Source organism: Poromitra crassiceps (assembly GCF_964638095.1).
Source record: "Poromitra crassiceps genome assembly, chromosome: 17".
Classification (NCBI taxonomy): Eukaryota; Metazoa; Chordata; class Actinopteri; order Beryciformes; family Melamphaidae; genus Poromitra; species Poromitra crassiceps.
In genome coordinates this window covers 16,024,017-16,044,617 of record NC_139635.1, presented here as the reverse complement: position 1 = coordinate 16,044,617, position 20,601 = coordinate 16,024,017, and the positions used below count along the sequence as shown (strand labels likewise).

General features: G+C 42.4%; 1 protein-coding gene across 1 annotated transcript in view; it reads right to left on the bottom strand.

The window, feature by feature from the left end:
• Positions 1–14,353, bottom strand: part of LOC310792044 (cadherin-6-like) — a gene marked incomplete at its 3' end in the record, with an annotated part of 106,039 nt that extends 91,686 nt beyond the window's left edge. Inside the window, exon 1 of the mRNA XM_083653739.1 lies at positions 14,191–14,353. Within this exon, the coding sequence (XP_083509865.1) occupies positions 14,191–14,346 (156 nt within the window). The 5' untranslated portion in view covers positions 14,347–14,353. The remainder of the gene's footprint in view (positions 1–14,190) is intronic.
• Between the last annotated feature and the right edge of the window lie 6,248 nt (positions 14,354–20,601).

Below are 20,601 nucleotides of genomic sequence, written 5' to 3'. Positions count from 1 at the left end.
GTGGTCGTGGCTCTTTTAAGTCCTACTTAAAATGAATACATAAATAAAAAATAAAGGGAGGAAAGGGACTTTTATGGATGGTGGCTCTTGCAAATAATTTTTGTGGTCAATGCGGCTTCTGACTATGGCAAGACTGCATGCCACTGCTATAAGGCACATCTTGCACAGAAACTGCACATTTGACATCATCTCTTTGACAATATCTCCCAATGACAGGTGACAGTCTTGGGAAGTAAAACAATGTTCTCAGGAGTTTCTTCTCGAACGTTGGGCTGTTCTTTTCTGCTTTGCTCATCGTTCTTGTTTTTAACGGATGGTCTCTGCAAGGTTTCTCTTCTGCTTCCCCTTCCAAACTTTCGTTTTGGTCTCATGGTGCATGTGGCACATTCGGAGGTTGTTATCGGTCAGGCGCAGTCAAAACACTGCGCATTGACAGTCCACACCAGGGAAGTTCCTTCAACAACTTTCTGGGCGATTTTCTCCAAATCTCTACCAACATTCAATAAAGCATTATCTTCTTCAATTATTTTCCGATTTCAGTGTGTGACACATCATTTGAAAGCTTACAATCTGCAATTTCATAACCTGTAAAAATTGAAAAATTGTGTTACCCAAAACACCAGTCACTGTCACACGTGAAAGAAGATGGCTGAATACACGATGATATTCACATTAACAGCTCTGCAGGATGCCAATATCTGCACAAGCTAGGCAGGCAGACAGAAGTTGAGAACCAATTTCCGGAGTTATTCACTTCACTTCGCAGATTCTGTCTATCTTGTCATCTGTCGATCAGACTTTCTGTCTCTTTCTGCCTCTCTCTTTTTTTATCCGGCCCGGTACAGCCTGGTACAATGACACCCCATCACCAGCATCCAAACAGAACCTATCACTAACCTAAACAATGACACCCCATCACTAGGGCTGTCACGATTCCTCGAGTACCTCGAATAACTCGAATAATTAAAATGATCGAGGCCAAAATGATTCGCCTCGACACGGCATTTAGAGAGTAGAGACTGTGTTTCTCACGGACACTTACTGGTGTGGCACAGCGCTCTTCCGGTGTAAACACGTGAGAACACATGATCGCAGACAGACCAGAGACGGACCCCGCAAAATGGAACGAGGCGGCGGAGAAAGCAGACAGGAGAAGCCGGGAAGGGAAGAACCAGGGCCGACAAAGCGACCAAAACTGTCTAAGTGTGGGACCATTTCACGCTGAAAAAGGACACAAACTCAGTGGTGTGCAAGACGATACTTGCATATCACAACAGTACCTCGTCAATGCTTCAGCACCTGAACCGTAAACATCCAGTCTACGCATCCACCAGCGCATCTACGTCGAGCGGAGCAAGGTAACGTAACGTTAACTATACACAACGCTAATGTAAATGTATGCTAATGATTGCTACTTGATATTAAGACTAGTAGTAGTTGTGCTGCTGGCTTGCCACGTTGCCAATATGACTATTAGTAACTGCATTCACGCTGCATTTTTGTGATGTGGCTTGCCGTTTTCTGTGAGAAATACAAAGCTCAACCTAACGTTAACGTTAGCGGCTAATTTAACAGCGTTGTGTGTGTGTGTGTGTGTGTGTGTGTGTGTGTGTGTGTGTGTGTGTGTGTGTGTGTGTGTGATCACACTAGCCTGTTGGTGTGTGAGAGAGAAAGAGAGAGTGAGTGTGTGTGAGAGAGAAAGAGTGTGTGTGTGGAGAATGTACATTTACACACCCTAGACCGGTCGACTCTTCTCATGATGATTGCAAACAACTATTTAATTGGTGCATTTTAGGCTCCAATTATTACACCACCTGACCTGTTATCTTGCTATTCTGATATTTGTGTCAATAATAGGCAACAGGTCTAGGGTGTGTAAATGCGCATTCTCCAGTTTTGTTATGAACTTACCTAATAAATATCAATATTAATTATTATTTCACCTCTTTTTCAGCGGATCACAGCGTACTATGGACAGCTTTGTAAGGACGGGTGAAAAAGATGAATGGTGCCACTGCCAGTTCTATGCAATTTAAAAATAAAAGTGTTGTTTTTTCTAAGAAATAAACTAATGTAGTTGTTTATTTGAAGAGATTTATCTTATTTTTTGGTGTATATTTACGATAAGCCTTTGAAAACACAAAAAAGGGTTCTTATCCGATTACTCGATTAATCGATGGATTATTCGGTAGAATACTCGATTACTAAAATAATCGATAGTTGCAGCACTACCCATCACCTGCATCCAAACAGAACCTATCACTAACCTAAACAATGACACCCCATCACCAGCATCTAAACAGAACCTATCACTAACCTAAACAATGACACCCCATCACCTGCATCTAAACAGAACCTATCACTAACCTAAACAATGACACCCCATCACCTGCATCCAAACAGAACCTATCACTAACCTAAACAATGACACCCCATCACCTGCATCTAAACAGAACCTATCACTAACCTAAACAATGACACCCCATCACCTGCATCTAAACAGAACCTATCACTAACCTAAACAATGACACCTCATCACCTGCATCTAAACAGAACCTATCACTAACCTAAACAATGACACCCCATCACCTGCATCTAAACAGAACCTATCACTAACCTAAACAATGACACCCCATCACCTGCATCTAAACATAACCTATCACTAACCTAAACAATGACACCCCATCACCTGCATCCAAACAGAACCTATCACTAACCTAAACAATGACACCCCATCACCTGCATCTAAACAGAAACTATCACTAACCTAAACAATGACACCCCATCACCTGCATCCAAACAGAACCTATCACTAACCTAAACAATGACACCCCATCACCTGCATCTAAACAGAACCTATCACTAACCTAAACAATGACACCCCATCACCTGCATCTAAACAGAACCTATCACTAACCTAAACAATGACACCCCATCACCTGCATCTAAACAGAACCTATCACTAACCTAAACAATGACACCCCATCACCTGCATCTAAACAGAACCTATCACTAACCTAAACAATGACACCCCATCACCTGCATCTAAACAGAACCTATCACTAACCTAAACAATGACACCCCATCACCTGCATCTAAACAGAACCTATCACTAACCTAAACAATGACACCCCATCACCAGCATCCAAACAGAACCTATCACTAACCTAAACAATGACACCCCATCACCTGCATCTAAACAGAACCTATCACTAACCTAAACAATGACACCCCATCACCTGCATCTAAACAGAACCTATCACTAACCTAAACAATGACACCCCATCACCTGCATCCAAACAGAACCTATCACTAACCTAAACAATGACACCCCATCACCAGCATCTAAACAGAACCTATCACTAACCTAAACAATGACACCCCATCACCAGCATCCAAACAGAACCTATCACTAACCTAAACAATGACACCCCATCACCAGCATCTAAACAGAACCTATCACTAACCTAAACAATGACACCCCATCACCTGCATCTAAACAGAACCTATCACTAACCTAAACAATGACACCCCATCACCAGCATCCAAACAGAACCTATCACTAACCTAAACAACGACACCCCATCACCTGCATCTAAACAGAAACTATCACTAACCTAAACAATGACACCCCATCACCTGCATCTAAACAGAAACTATCACTAACCTAAACAATGACACCCCATCACCTGCATCCAAACAGAACCTATCACTAACCTAAACAATGACACCCCATCACCTGCATCTAAACAGAAACTATGACTAACCTAAACAATGACACCCCATCACCTGCATCTAAACAGAACATATCACTAACGTAAACAATGACACCCCATCACCTGCATCTAAACAGAACCTATCACTAACCTAAACAATGACACCCCATCACCTGCATCCAAACAGAACCTATCACTAACCTAAACAATGACACCCCATCACCTGCATCTAAACAGAACCTATCACTAACCTAAACAATGACACCCCATCACCTGCATCTAAACAGAACCTATCACTAACCTAAACAATGACACCCCATCACCTGCATCTAAACAGAACCTATCACTAACCTAAACAATGACACCTCATCACCTGCATCTAAACAGAACCTATCACTAACCTAAACAATGACACCCCATCACCTGCATCTAAACAGAACCTATCACTAACCTAAACAATGACACCCCATCACCTGCATCTAAACAGAACCTATCACTAACCTAAACAATGACACCCCATCACCTGCATCTAAACAGAACCTATCACTAACCTAAACAATGACACCCCATCACCTGCATCTAAACAGAACCTATCACTAACCTAAACAATGACACCCCATCACCTGCATCTAAACAGAACCTATCACTAACCTAAACAATGACACCCCATCACCTGCATCTAAACAGAACCTATCACTAACCTAAACAATGACACCCCATCACCTGCATCTAAACAGAACCTATCACTAACCTAAACAATGACACCCCATCACCAGCATCCAAACAGAACCTATCACTAACCTAAACAATGACACCCCATCACCTGCATCTAAACAGAACCTATCACTAACCTAAACAATGACACCCCATCACCTGCATCTAAACAGAACCTATCACTAACCTAAACAATGACACCCCATCACCTGCATCCAAACAGAACCTATCACTAACCTAAACAATGACACCCCATCACCAGCATCTAAACAGAACCTATCACTAACCTAAACAATGACACCCCATCACCAGCATCCAAACAGAACCTATCACTAACCTAAACAATGACACCCCATCACCAGCATCTAAACAGAACCTATCACTAACCTAAACAATGACACCCCATCACCTGCATCTAAACAGAACCTATCACTAACCTAAACAATGACACCCCATCACCAGCATCCAAACAGAACCTATCACTAACCTAAACAACGACACCCCATCACCTGCATCTAAACAGAAACTATCACTAACCTAAACAATGACACCCCATCACCTGCATCCAAACAGAACCTATCACTAACCTAAACAATGACACCCCATCACCTGCATCCAAACAGAAACTATCACTAACCTAAACAATGACACCCCATCACCTGCATCTAAACAGAACCTATCACTAACCTAAACAATGACACCCCATCACCTGCATCTAAACAGAACCTATCACTAACCTAAACAATGACACCCCATCACCTGCATCTAAACAGAAACTATCACTAACCTAAACAATGACACCCCATCACCTGCATCTAAACAGAACATATCACTAACGTAAACAATGACACCCCATCACCTGCATCCAAACAGAACCTATCACTAACCTAAACAATGACACCCCATCACCTGCATCCAAACAGAACCTATCACTAACCTAAACAATGACACCCCATCACCTGCATCCAAACAGAACCTATCACTAACCTAAACAACGACACCCCATCACCAGCATCTAAACATAACCTATCACTAACCTAAACAATGACACCCCATCACCTGCATCTAAACAGAAACTATCACTAACCTAAACAATGACACCCCATCACCTGCATCTAAACAGAAACTATCACTAACCTAAACAATGACACCCCATCACCTGCATCTAAACAGAACATATCACTAACGTAAACAATGACACCCCATCACCTGCATCCAAACAGAACCTATCACTAACCTAAACAATGACACCCCATCACCTGCATCCAAACAGAACCTATCACTAACCTAAACAATGACACCCCATCACCTGCATCCAAACAGAACCTATCACTAACCTAAACAACGACACCCCATCACCTGCATCTAAACAGAAACTATCACTAACCTAAACAATGACACCCCATCACCTGCATCTAAACAGAACCTATCACTAACCTAAACAATGACACCCCATCACCTGCATCTAAACAGAACCTATCACTAACCTAAACAATGACACCCCATCACCTGCATCTAAACAGAACCTATCACTAACCTAAACAATGACACCCCATCACCTGCATCCAAACAGAACCTATCACTAACCTAAACAATGACACCCCATCACCTGCATCCAAACAGAACCTATCACTAACCTAAACAATGACACCTCATCACCTGCATCTAAACAGAACCTATCACTAACCTAAACAATGACACCCCATCACCTGCATCTAAACAGAACCTATCACTAACCTAAACAATGACACCTCATCACCTGCATCTAAACAGAACCTATCAATAACCTAAACAATGACACCCCATCACCTGCATCTAAACAGAACCTATCACTAACCTAAACAATGACACCCCATCACCTGCATCTAAACAGAACCTATCACTAACCTAAACAATGACACCTCATCACCTGCATCTAAACAGAACCTATCACTAACCTAAACAATGACACCCCATCACCTGCATCTAAACAGAACCTATCACTAACCTAAACAATGACACCCCATCACCTGCATCTAAACAGAACCTATCACTAACCTAAACAATGACACCCCATCACCAGCATCCAAACAGAACCTATCACTAACCTAAACAACGACACCCCATCACCTGCATCTAAACAGAACCTATCACTAACCTAAACAATGACACCCCATCACCTGCATCTAAACAGAACCTATCACTAACCTAAACAATGACACCCCATCACCTGCATCTAAACAGAACCTATCACTAACCTAAACAATGACACCCCATCACCTGCATCTAAACAGAACCTATCACTAACCTAAACAATGACACCCCATCACCTGCATCTAAACAGAACCTATCACTAACCTAAACAATGACACCCCATCACCTGCATCTAAACAGAACCTATCACTAACCTAAACAATGACACCCCATCACCTGCATCTAAACAGAACCTATCACTAACCTAAACAATGACACCCCATCACCTGCATCTAAACAGAACCTATCACTAACCTAAACAATGACACCCCATCACCTGCATCTAAACAGAACCTATCACTAACCTAAACAATGACACCCCATCACCAGCATCCAAACAGAACCTATCACTAACCTAAACAATGACACCCCATCACCTGCATCTAAACAGAACCTATCACTAACCTAAACAATGACACCCCATCACCTGCATCTAAACAGAACCTATCACTAACCTAAACAATGACACCCCATCACCTGCATCCAAACAGAACCTATCACTAACCTAAACAATGACACCCCATCACCAGCATCTAAACAGAACCTATCACTAACCTAAACAATGACACCCCATCACCAGCATCCAAACAGAACCTATCACTAACCTAAACAATGACACCCCATCACCAGCATCTAAACAGAACCTATCACTAACCTAAACAATGACACCCCATCACCTGCATCTAAACAGAACCTATCACTAACCTAAACAATGACACCCCATCACCAGCATCCAAACAGAACCTATCACTAACCTAAACAACGACACCCCATCACCTGCATCTAAACAGAAACTATCACTAACCTAAACAATGACACCCCATCACCTGCATCCAAACAGAACCTATCACTAACCTAAACAATGACACCCCATCACCTGCATCCAAAGAGAAACTATCACTAACCTAAACAATGACACCCCATCACCTGCATCTAAACAGAACCTATCACTAACCTAAACAATGACACCCCATCACCTGCATCTAAACAGAACCTATCACTAACCTAAACAATGACACCCCATCACCTGCATCTAAACAGAAACTATCACTAACCTAAACAATGACACCCCATCACCTGCATCTAAACAGAACATATCACTAACGTAAACAATGACACCCCATCACCTGCATCCAAACAGAACCTATCACTAACCTAAACAATGACACCCCATCACCTGCATCCAAACAGAACCTATCACTAACCTAAACAATGACACCCCATCACCTGCATCCAAACAGAACCTATCACTAACCTAAACAACGACACCCCATCACCTGCATCTAAACAGAAACTATCACTAACCTAAACAATGACACCCCATCACCTGCATCTAAACAGAACCTATCACTAACCTAAACAATGACACCCCATCACCTGCATCTAAACAGAACCTATCACTAACCTAAACAATGACACCCCATCACCTGCATCTAAACAGAACCTATCACTAACCTAAACAATGACACCCCATCACCTGCATCCAAACAGAACCTATCACTAACCTAAACAATGACACCCCATCACCTGCATCTAAACAGAACCTATCACTAACCTAAACAATGACACCTCATCACCTGCATCTAAACAGAACCTATCACTAACCTAAACAATGACACCCCATCACCTGCATCTAAACAGAACCTATCACTAACCTAAACAATGACACCCCATCACCTGCATCTAAACAGAACCTATCACTAACCTAAACAATGACACCTCATCACCTGCATCTAAACAGAACCTATCACTAACCTAAACAATGACACCCCATCACCTGCATCTAAACAGAACCTATCACTAACCTAAACAATGACACCTCATCACCTGCATCTAAACAGAACCTATCACTAACCTAAACAATGACACCCCATCACCTGCATCTAAACAGAACCTATCACTAACCTAAACAATGACACCCCATCACCTGCATCTAAACAGAACCTATCACTAACCTAAACAATGACACCCCATCACCTGCATCTAAACAGAACCTATCACTAACCTAAACAATGACACCCCATCACCTGCATCTAAACAGAACCTATCACTAACGTAAACAATGACACCCCATCACCTGCATCTAAACAGAACCTATCACTAACCTAAACAATGACACCCCATCACCTGCATCCAAACAGAACCTATCACTAACCTAAACAATGACACCCCATCACCTGCATCTAAACAGAACCTATCACTAACCTAAACAATGACACCCCATCACCTGCATCTAAACAGAACCTATCACTAACCTAAACAATGACACCCCATCACCTGCATCTAAACAGAACCTATCACTAACCTAAACAATGACACCCCATCACCTGCATCTAAACAGAACCTATCACTAACCTAAACAATGACACCCCATCACCTGCATCTAAACAGAACCTATCACTAACCTAAACAATGACACCCCATCACCAGCATCCAAACAGAACCTATCACTAACCTAAACAATGACACCCCATCACCTGCATCTAAACAGAACCTATCACTAACCTAAACAATGACACCCCATCACCTGCATCTAAACAGAACCTATCACTAACCTAAACAATGACACCCCATCACCTGCATCCAAACAGAACCTATCACTAACCTAAACAATGACACCCCATCACCTGCATCTAAACATAACCTATCACTAACCTAAACAATGACACCCCATCACCAGCATCCAAACAGAACCTATCACTAACCTAAACAATGACACCCCATCACCTGCATCTAAACAGAACCTATCACTAACCTAAACAATGACACCCCATCACCTGCATCTAAACAGAACCTATCACTAACCTAAACAATGACACCCCATCACCTGCATCCAAACAGAACCTATCACTAACCTAAACAATGACACCCCATCACCTGCATCTAAACAGAACCTATCACTAACCTAAACAATGACACCCCATCACCTGCATCTAAACAGAACCTATCACTAACCTAAACAATGACACCCCATCACCTGCATCCAAACAGAACCTATCACTAACCTAAACAATGACACCCCATCACCTGCATCTAAACAGAACCTATCACTAACCTAAACAATGACACCCCATCACCAGCATCTAAACAGAACCTATCACTAACCTAAACAATGACACCCCATCACCTGCATCTAAACAGAACCTATCACTAACCTAAACAATGACACCCCATCACCTGCATCTAAACAGAACCTATCACTAACCTAAACAATGACACCCCATCACCTGCATCTAAACAGAACCTATCACTAACGTAAACAATGACACCCCATCACCTGCATCTAAACAGAACCTATCACTAACCTAAACAATGACACCCCATCACCTGCATCTAAACAGAACCTATCACTAACGTAAACAATGACACCCCATCACCTGCATCTAAACAGAACCTATCACTAACCTAAACAATGACACCCCATCACCTGCATCTAAACAGAACCTATCACTAACCTAAACAATGACACCCCATCACCAGCATCTAAACAGAACCTATCACTAACCTAAACAATGACACCCCATCACCTGCATCTAAACAGAACCTATCACTAACCTAAACAATGACACCCCATCACCTGCATCTAAACAGAACCTATCACTAACCTAAACAATGACACCCCATCACCTGCATCTAAACAGAACCTATCACTAACCTAAACAATGACACCCCATCACCTGCATCTAAACAGAACCTATCACTAACCTAAACAATGACACCCCATCACCTGCATCTAAACAGAACCTATCACTAACCTAAACAATGACACCCCATCACCTGCATCCAAACAGAACCTATCACTAACCTAAACAATGACACCCCATCACCTGCATCTAAACAGAACCTATCACTAACCTAAACAATGACACCCCATCACCAGCATCTAAACAGAACCTATCACTAACCTAAACAATGACACCCCATCACCTGCATCTAAACAGAACCTATCACTAACCTAAACAATGACACCCCATCACCTGCATCTAAACAGAACCTATCACTAACCTAAACAATGACACCCCATCACCTGCATCTAAACAGAACCTATCACTAACGTAAACAATGACACCCCATCACCTGCATCTAAACAGAACCTATCACTAACCTAAACAATGACACCCCATCACCTGCATCTAAACAGAACCTATCACTAACGTAAACAATGACACCCCATCACCTGCATCTAAACAGAACCTATCACTAACCTAAACAATGACACCCCATCACCAGCATCCAAACAGAACCTATCACTAACGTAAACAATGACACCCCATCACCTGCATCTAAACAGAACCTATCACTAACGTAAACAATGACACCCCATCACCAGCATCTAAACAGAACCTATCACTAACGTAAACTAGGGGTGCACCGATCGATCGGCACGCAATCTGTATCGGCCGATTTTGACCTCAAATATGTGATCTGCTGCTGCAGATATTTCTTTATTGTCGCCGATTGCATAGCCGATCATGCTGCACGTGAGAAACATGAGGCAGCCCATTTTCATGTCTTCAATGTCTATCGTTTAACTTTCATATTGTGCTCTAACGTTTATATCATTGTGTTGCAAAGCACACGCTTTGCTTTCGTCAGTGTACTCACCTCCACACACCACACCAGACTGTCAACACACCCCTTGCGTCTTTGAATCACACACATCAGCTGGTGATTACAGCAGACTCAGCAGACAGAAGTTACCTCCAGTCCTCCCGCCTACCGAGGCATTTGCATGCTGTTAAGTCTGTGTTTGATCCATATTTGCGTGTATCCTCCTAACGTTATAGCTCCGGTTAGCTTTAGCCGCTTTAGCTTAATCGATAAAATAGTTGTAACTTGGGTCGAAGTTATTTTTCTTGTGTAACAGGGAAATCCCGGAAAATGGAGTATTTTTGTTGAGTGAACTGAACTGCATTGAACTGGTAACATGGAAATCCCGAAGTGGAGTGATTTTTGTTCTTTTATAAACTGAACTGAGGGAACTGGACTACTACTAGCCATTTAGTTCAACACAGTCTTGTGCTCCAATTATCTCACACACAAAAAATCATGTTGGCGGTTTCCTTTAGCCTACAAAATATAAAATATTGATGTAGAAAAAAAAAATGTGCTGCACTTTCAATTTGATGCATGAAATGTAGGCCTATATGTAAAATGGAAACTGTTCTATAATAGACTGCTATAGCTGCTTACAAAATAAATAAATAAATATATATATATATATATATATATATATATCGTAATCGGTGATCGGTCGATGATCGGTTGGGCAGATATTTCTCATAGGTGATCGGCAATCGGTGATCGGTGGCAAAAAACGTGATCGGTGCACCCCTAACGTAAACAATGACACCCCATCACCTGCATCTAAACAGAACCTATCACTAACCTAAACAATGACACCCCATCACCTGCATCTAAACAGAACCTATCACTAACCTAAACAATGACACCCCATCACCTGCATCCAAACAGAACCTATCACTAACCTAAACAATGACACCCCATCACCAGCATCTAAACAGAACCTATCACTAACCTAAACAATGACACCCCATCACCTGCATCTAAACAGAACCTATCACTAACCTAAACAATGACACCCCATCACCTGCATCTAAACAGAAACTATCACTAACCTAAACAATGACACCCCATCACCAGCATCTAAACAGAACCTATCACTAACCTAAACAATGACACCCCATCACCAGCATCTAAACAGAACCTATCACTAACCTAAACAATGACACCCCATCACCTGCATCTAAACAGAACCTATCACTAACCTAAACAATGACACCCCATCACCTGCACCTAAACAGAACCTATCACTAACCTAAACAATGACACCCCATCACCAGCATCTAAACAGAACCTATCACTAACCTAAACAATGACACCCCATCACCTGCATCTAAAAGGAACCTATCACTAACCTAAACAATGACACCCCATCACCTGCATCTAAACAGAACCTATCACTAACCTAAATCAGTACTGCACAGGGCTGTAGCTTGAACACAAACGTCAACAGAGAGCTTTACAGTGGGAGACGTGCAAATATCACGCTGTGATAATTTTAGATTTGTTATTATTTTCCCTTGTCAAACTTGCAGCAGTGACAGGTTGTGCTTGGAGCCATGCCGGAAATCGCCCAAAATATATGTTTTGCAGTGTATATGCAGTCAGTGCGCTTGCATGTTCAAGTTAGACACTTATTGCTGTGGGGTTATTGTTTTATGGTTAACACAACAAAAGTTAACAGTCTGTACTTTTGTGTGTGTGTGTGTGTGTGCATGTACTGTATGTATGTATGTATATATATATATATATATGTATGTACAGTATGTATGTATATATATAGATAGATATAGATAGATAGATAGATAGATAGATAGATAGATAGATAGATAGATAGATAGATATTAAATCTATATTACACTGTAGAAGTCAAATTCATTTTAATAATCATTAACACTTTATAATAACATCATTAATAAATGGTAAATTGATAGTGAATTAAATGATAATTAATCATGTTTACACTGTAGTGTTTATTACGCATCTACAAAGTATTATAAACATCAGTTACAACTTTATAATAGCCATCCAACAATGTTTATCTGTCCTCCTCTGTCCCACTGTGTCCCCTCTGTCCTCCTCTGTCCCCCGGGTGTACTCTAACCGTGAAGACGAAAATAATAAAAATTCACCTCGATGCACCAACAATTCAGAAAACAAGAAAGACAAACTTATTTTCAGACTCAACGTAATCAATAAGCTTTGATTGAGTTTGAGGGGTGCAATATGCAACGAACCTCGTGTCACCCCTCCCTAAGACCCCCCCCCCCCCTCACCTCAGTGGTATTTCCAGTGGTGTTTTCGCTTTGTCCCCCATAGAAGGATGGTTTTATATGGTGTTAGTTCAATTTATTTTTGTAGCTACATAGCTAGATAACGTGCATCACATTTATTTACGTTACTATGGCGCCCTGTTTTCAGAGGAGATTTGTTTTTTGGAGCCGTTCCCGGTGTGTCCGCAGGAACACCATGGTGCTACGCTTTAGGCCCCAGACTAGATGCAACTGGGTGAAGTTTTATTCTGAGGCGAAAGAGAGAGCCAAAGTGAACGTCACAATTCCTGCTTCACTGTACCAGTTCATCCGCCATTTATTCTCCCAGGAGAGGAGAGACCATTGAACATTTCACTCGGACCAAAACAAAAAACAACATCAAAAAAATATTTTCTTTAAATCCGCTTTTTTTTTTAATGTTTTGGTCCGAGAGAAATGTCATGCGGTCTCTCCTGTTCCTATAGCTGAACCGTTTGGTTTGAACAAGTACAACTATTTTTTTATAAGCATTTTACCAAATGTCTATGGGAAAATAAATGGCAGATGAAAATCTCTGGTACAGTGCAGAAGCAGGAAGTGACGTTCACTTTGGCTCTCTATATAGAAGAGAAGAAAACCAGCAGGCAGCCAGACACTGGAGTTGGTTTCCATGCAGCAGTGGAAGCTCTCACCTTGCCGATGTACTGGTAGTCGCTGCCTGTGTACTCCTCCTGCAGGAAGAACTGGTTCCACATCCAGCCTCGCCTCACTCTCTTCAGCAGCTTTCCTCCTCTGAACGCTGGGCTCTCTCTGTCCACGCTCTCCACCTGATGCCCATTCAAAGACATGGCATCCAGGGACAGGCCAAGGCCGGCCAATAGCAGGCCCAGTAAGATAGTCCTCATTGTCTTTTTTTTTTTTTTTTTTTTTTTTTGTGTGTGTGTGTGTGTGTGTGTGTGTGTGTGTGTGCAGGAAGTACAGGCCACAAATGTTCTATCTGTCCAGCTGGGTCGCCTTGGATTGGGAGATGGGTCCGTCAGTCATAGTCCTTAACGTTCTGATTGGCTAGGGAAAGGACCTGTAAGAGAAGCGGGAGGGAAATAAATGAGTACTGTACATAGCAACAAGGGCTGGGCGATATGGACCAAAACTCGTATCTCTGTATGTTTAGGCTGAATGACGATACACAATATATATCTCAGTATTTTCTAAAGGCTAAATGTTCAGTTGTAAGTCGGCTTTGACTTACATGTGAGATGTCACAAGCACTTTTATTAAAACAAGACTGTGGTCAAAATAAAAGGCAAAGACAGGGTTTCCTTCCCTGACTATACCAACAGTGAGGGGAGGAAACCCTGCTTTCACAAAATATTTGTGAAAGCATTATGATTATTTTGATAAATAATCACCAGTAATGTGGATATAATGACACTCATGCCATATCACCATATTGCAATATCCAAAATCGAAGATATCTAGTCTCATATCATGATATCAAGATATCGATATATTGCTCAGCACTAGTTGCATTGGGAAATTTGTGCATTTGTTTGCTCAGTTGCTTCGACTCAGCGCAGAGTTTTCCTCTTACACCTTAGAAGGATAGTCAGGATAGATGAGGTGACGCTCCTGTATGTACAAGCTGACAGAAGCTTGTACATACCGTGACCCCATTGACCTTTCATTTGTTTTTGCCCAACTTTTCAGAGCTACCATGAAGAACAGGATGGACTGTGCTGAGAAAGACCTCTACCTCAAATAGGGCTCGAGTAGGGATGTTCAATATTGGCTTTTTTACCGATATCCGATATCCGATAATAATAATACCGATATCAACCGATATCAACCGATACCGATATAAGCGGGCTTTTTTTCCACCAAAATTTCACGGAACAAGTTACATAATGTAGCTTAATGTAGCTGAAGAGTTTAATATATAATATGCATGTTGTGTTAAAGTTGTAAGTGTTAGAGAAGCGAGCTTGTGACCAGAAGGTCGTCGGTTCAATCCCCGGGACCGGCAGGATAAATCTGGGTGGGGAAAGTGAAAAGGCAGCGCTTGCCCCTCCCTCATTACCACCACTGAGGTGCCCTTGAGCAAGGCCCTTAACCCCAACCGCTCCAGTGGAGCTGCTCAGACAGACTGTGGTTGTACTGGTCAGCTTCCAGGTATGAATGTGTGTGTGAATGTGAACAGGGCACTCCTGAAAAAGAGAGCATTGCTCTCAGTGAGACTCCCCCTGTATTAAAAAAAAAAAAAAAAAAAAAAACGGCATGAAAACCGATACCGATATTTTCCGATATCGATTTTTTTATGCTAATATCGTCCGATAATATCGGTAGGCCGATAATATCGGACATCCCTAGGCTCGAGTGAACTATCCCTTTAAGAAATTCATGCAAATTGAGATGTGGCACAAGAAGCCCTCTAAAAGAGCACTGCAAGCAAATAGCCCTTCATCACCAATTACAAGGGCAAATAGCCCATTCTTCACCAATTACAAGGGCAAATAGCCCCTTCATCACCAATTACAAGGACAAATAGCCCCTTCATCACCAATTACAAGGGCAAATAGCCCCTTCATCACCAATTACAAGGACAAATAGCCCCTTCATCACCAATTACAAGGACAAATAGCCCCTTCATCACCAATTACAAGGACAAATAGCGCGCCTTTATAATCGGGCGTTCTCTGATCTGATCTGAGATCCTCAGATGAACTCTCCATTGCTTGTCTGACTTGATGGTGGTGATGATGCTGCAGCAGCCATTCTGAACGGACAAACTCTTGATTGGGGAGGCAGCTTTCTCCTTCCGTATTGACATCAATGCAGGAGTAGCAAACACTGCAATTCCTCGCACTTGAGGCTGGCTGCAAGAGTGAGTCAATCCCTATTCACCCCCATGTTAAAATGCCCGTCTTTACATCGTAAATAAACATGCTGTACCTGCTTCAAAACAAGCACAGCCCACGGTGCCCACCGGGACCCCACCTCAGCCGACGACGAGCACTGGCCCTCACTTTCATCGCGCCACGGGATTTGTTCATCCCTCTGACTCGCGTGTTGCAGCCATGGGCGGAGTCTCAGTTAAGACTCTTAGTCAATGCCGCCCTCTAGAGGCCATGTGATGAAGCACATTTCCGTCCTTTCTATTCTGTCGTGCACGAGCTGCGCGAAAACCAAGATGGCAGCGGCCAAAAAAACGCCAAACTAGCGGCTTCAAAACAAGAGTCCACAAACCGATTCACCTTTCTATCTCAAATGCAGGAAGTAACACAGTAACATTAACGAGGGCCCCCCGGCACTGGGCCACCTATGGATCGGAAGTTGGAAACCCTCGTTAATGTTTTGCTTGCACCTGTGTTACTTCCTGACTTTTAGGCACAAAATGGCCGCTGTGAAAAAGGCCAGTGGGTGACATCACACACACACACACACACACACACACACACACACAGATAGGATTTATTTTTTGACCAGCGCTATTAGAAACACTCTCCACTTGTTCTCAGTGAATCACTGGCATTCTGATCGGATCATTTTAGTGATACAGCCTCTGCTCTTCTGTGTGTAAAACCTCAATGCATGTGGGCCTCAGATTTAGCAATATGTGCGTTTCATAAGTTCTATTTTTAAGTATACCAGTCCAAAAGCAGGCTATATCAATCCAAAAGTTCTCCGAATATGCACGCATATGCACGCAACCTCCACACATTGCATGAACCGGGCTGCAGCGTAAGACATCAGAAAGGTCTTTTCTTAGATGAAGGGCTCTGAATTCACACTCTCTTCTAACAGAGGTCTTCTGAAGACCTGCCATACCCTGAGAAAAGTACAAATCCTCTTTACACATACACAAATGTTGAAATGCGCAAAGTCGATTTTTATTTTTATTTTTTTGGTCTGACAAAGCTGAAACTTCCCTCTAACCTCTAGTCGTACCTGACAATTAATTTTTTTGCCTGGCAAATTTTAAACTAAAAATAGGACTACAAACAAAGGTACACAACACCCCATCCACCCAGATTCTACCCACCCAGAACATCCGCCAAGCAGTCATTATTAGGACATGAAGAAAGGTATTTGAAAAAACAAACAAAAAACAAACAAACACAAGAATACAATAAGAGTAAGAATAGGATAAGAGTAAGAATAGGATAAGAGTATCATATCACATTATCACAACAAAGGCAGAAAGCCGTTGAAAAGGCCACACCGCACTTGCCTTGTAATAACATCAGAGACTGAGCGTTACTGAAAACCAGCGAGAACCAACCGACAAGGTTCAACACATTGAGGATAAGTGACGTGCCGTCTTCGCTATCTAGGACTATTGAAAAGCTGCTGTAAAAGGCCTTTTAGTAAAGTGCGTTGTATGTGTGCGATGAATAGAATGAATAATTCATGAATACATGTACTCTCACTGAATGAATGTGTAATCATGAATGAATGTAGAAAGCATTAGCATCAGCTAAGGAATACTGAGCAGCACCTCCATAACTTTCACTGTCATGGTCTACACCTTCTGTCAGACTGTCCTCTCTCCTCCACCTCTCCTTTGACTGAAGGTCTAAACCTCCTTTGAGTTTCTCCTCCATCTCTCCTTTGACTGAAGGTCTAAACCTCCTTTGAGTTTCTCCTCCATCTCTCCTTTGACTGAAGGTCTAAACCTCCTTTGAGTTTATCCTCCATCTCTCCTTTGACTGAAGGTCTAAACCTCCTTTGAGTTTCTCCTCCATCTCTCCTTTGACTGACGGTCTAAACCTCCTTTGAGTGTATCCTGCATCTCTCCTTTGACTGAAGGTCTAAACCTCCTTTGAGTTTCTCCTCTCATCTCTCCTTTGACTGAAGGTTTAAACCTCCTTTGAGTTTCTCCTCCATCTCTCCTTTGACTGAAGGTCTAAACCTCATTTGAGTTTCTCCTCTCCTCCACCTCTCCTTTCACTGAAGGTCTAAACCTCATTTGAGTTTCTTATCTCCTCTCATCTCTCCTTTGACTGAAGGTCTAAACCTCCTTTGAGTTTCTCCTCTCCCGCCCCCTCTCCTTTGACTGAAGGTCTAAACCTCATTTGAGTTTCTTCTCTCCTCTCATCTATCCTTTGACTCAATGTCTAAACCTCCTTTGAGTTTCTCCTCCACCTCTCCTTTGACTGAGGCCTACAGTCTACAGTAGGCTAGCCAGTGTTATATGAGGCTTCAGCCAGCCAGTGCAGTAACCTGTGTTATGTGAGGCTTCAGCCAGCCAGTGCAGTAACTTGTGTTATGTGAGGCTTCAGCCAGCCAGTGCAGTAAGTTGTGTTATGTGAGGCTTCAGCCAGCCAGTGCAGTAACTTGTGTTATGTGAGGCTTCAGCCAGCCAGTGCAGTAACCTGTGTTATGTGAGGCTTCAGCCAGCCAGTGCAGTAAGTTGTGAACGCACGAGTGAGCAGCAGCAGGGAGGGGAGGGGCTGAGGAGCTCCGGAGATTTTTTTTTTACATGTATTTATACGGTGTCACCGGTAAAACCGGTGTTGTCACGTGTTTATTACCCGGTGGGAGAAAATGTCCACACCGTGGAAACCCTAGTGTGTGTGTGTGTGTGTGTGTGTGTGTGTGTGTGTGTGTGTGTGTGTGTGTGTGTGTGTGTGTGTGTGTGTGTGTGTGTGTGTGTGTGTGTGTGTATGTGTGTGTGTGTGTTGCAGTGTAGGCAAGAAGGGAAGTATCTAGGTTGCTCTCTCTCTCTCTCTCTCTCTCTCTCTCTCTCTCTCTCTCGCCCACATCATCACCTGAGGGAGAAGAATTGTCTTGGATTCAAATAATAGATTGACCACTGACTTGGTTAGTGGTCGCAGCATCTGAAAAGCACCTCCAAAGCTGCCTTTTTGCACTCCAAAACTGCACCGCATCGATGCATCGATCCGCAGTCACGTTGAAGGATGTGGAAGGAACACTTACTTAGCTACTTGAGCAATTACCTCGCTGAAAGGACGTGTGCTTGTATCTTCCCACACAGAGCTCTTGCAGTGTCTTGCTGGAACAAGCAAAATAATGTTTTTTTTTCTTGGTTTTCTTTTTTACATCTAGAATACTTTCCACACAAATCCAGCCCATTAAGCGCTCTCGGGTTGAAAGAATATGTGGCAGCAGTTTAATATCTGGATTCAGAAAGACCTCTAGAGGCAGGATTAACTTTGTCTCTGCAGCGCCGAAGCTGAAAAAATAAATAAATAAATAAATAGACCGACTAAAATGAGTAATTACAGGGGCACTTCACCGAGGGAAAATGCTGATTTATTTTGCACATGATTGCCCACATATCCAAAAACGGCAAACAGTTTTGCAGACATTCATTTAGCTTGGCAGTTAATTGAGAGTTGACTTGAGTTAAGTTACGCAGCATGCAGTGATGTCATCACAGGACTTGTCATTAATGCCACCCGATGATCCAGTGCCTTTCTGATGACATCACTGCTGCTCAAATAAAAAAATACTGGCTGTTGCACTGTTGTAGAAGAAGACAGTATTTCTACGTGGCATGTTTACTCAATCTGATGAGATATTGGTCATTTTATGATTTAGGACAGTAAACCTACAATATTACATAATAGCAGTGGTTCCCAAGTATAGTGTTCTCAAAGCACTTTTTACTTTATTTAAAAAACACATAAAAAAGATCACCCATACAGTGAAGTTTGGCCTCGCCAACTTCCGATTCATCCGTCCTTTCCTGTCAACAGAAGCAGCCCTGCTTTACATGAATGCAATGATTATTTCCCACCTATCATACTGTATAACTAGCTGGTCACAAGCAGGATCATCAACCTCTCACCAACTCCAGTCCCTCTATAAGCAAGCAATAAAGATCTTGGACAAGAAGCCCCGCCGTTACCACCACTGTCACATCATTAAAAAGTATAACTTACTCACCCTGGACAGTCTTAAAATATACAATGATGCCTGTCTTGTTTTTAAAATCCTGCATGGACTTGCCCCTCCACCAATGAATCAGTTTGTCGTAATAAAAAATAACACCAGACTCACGAGGTCAGTCTCAAGAGGGGAATGTGTGGTTCCATTTAGAGGGAGCACTTTTAGTCGTTCAGCTTTCTCTGTCCGAGCCA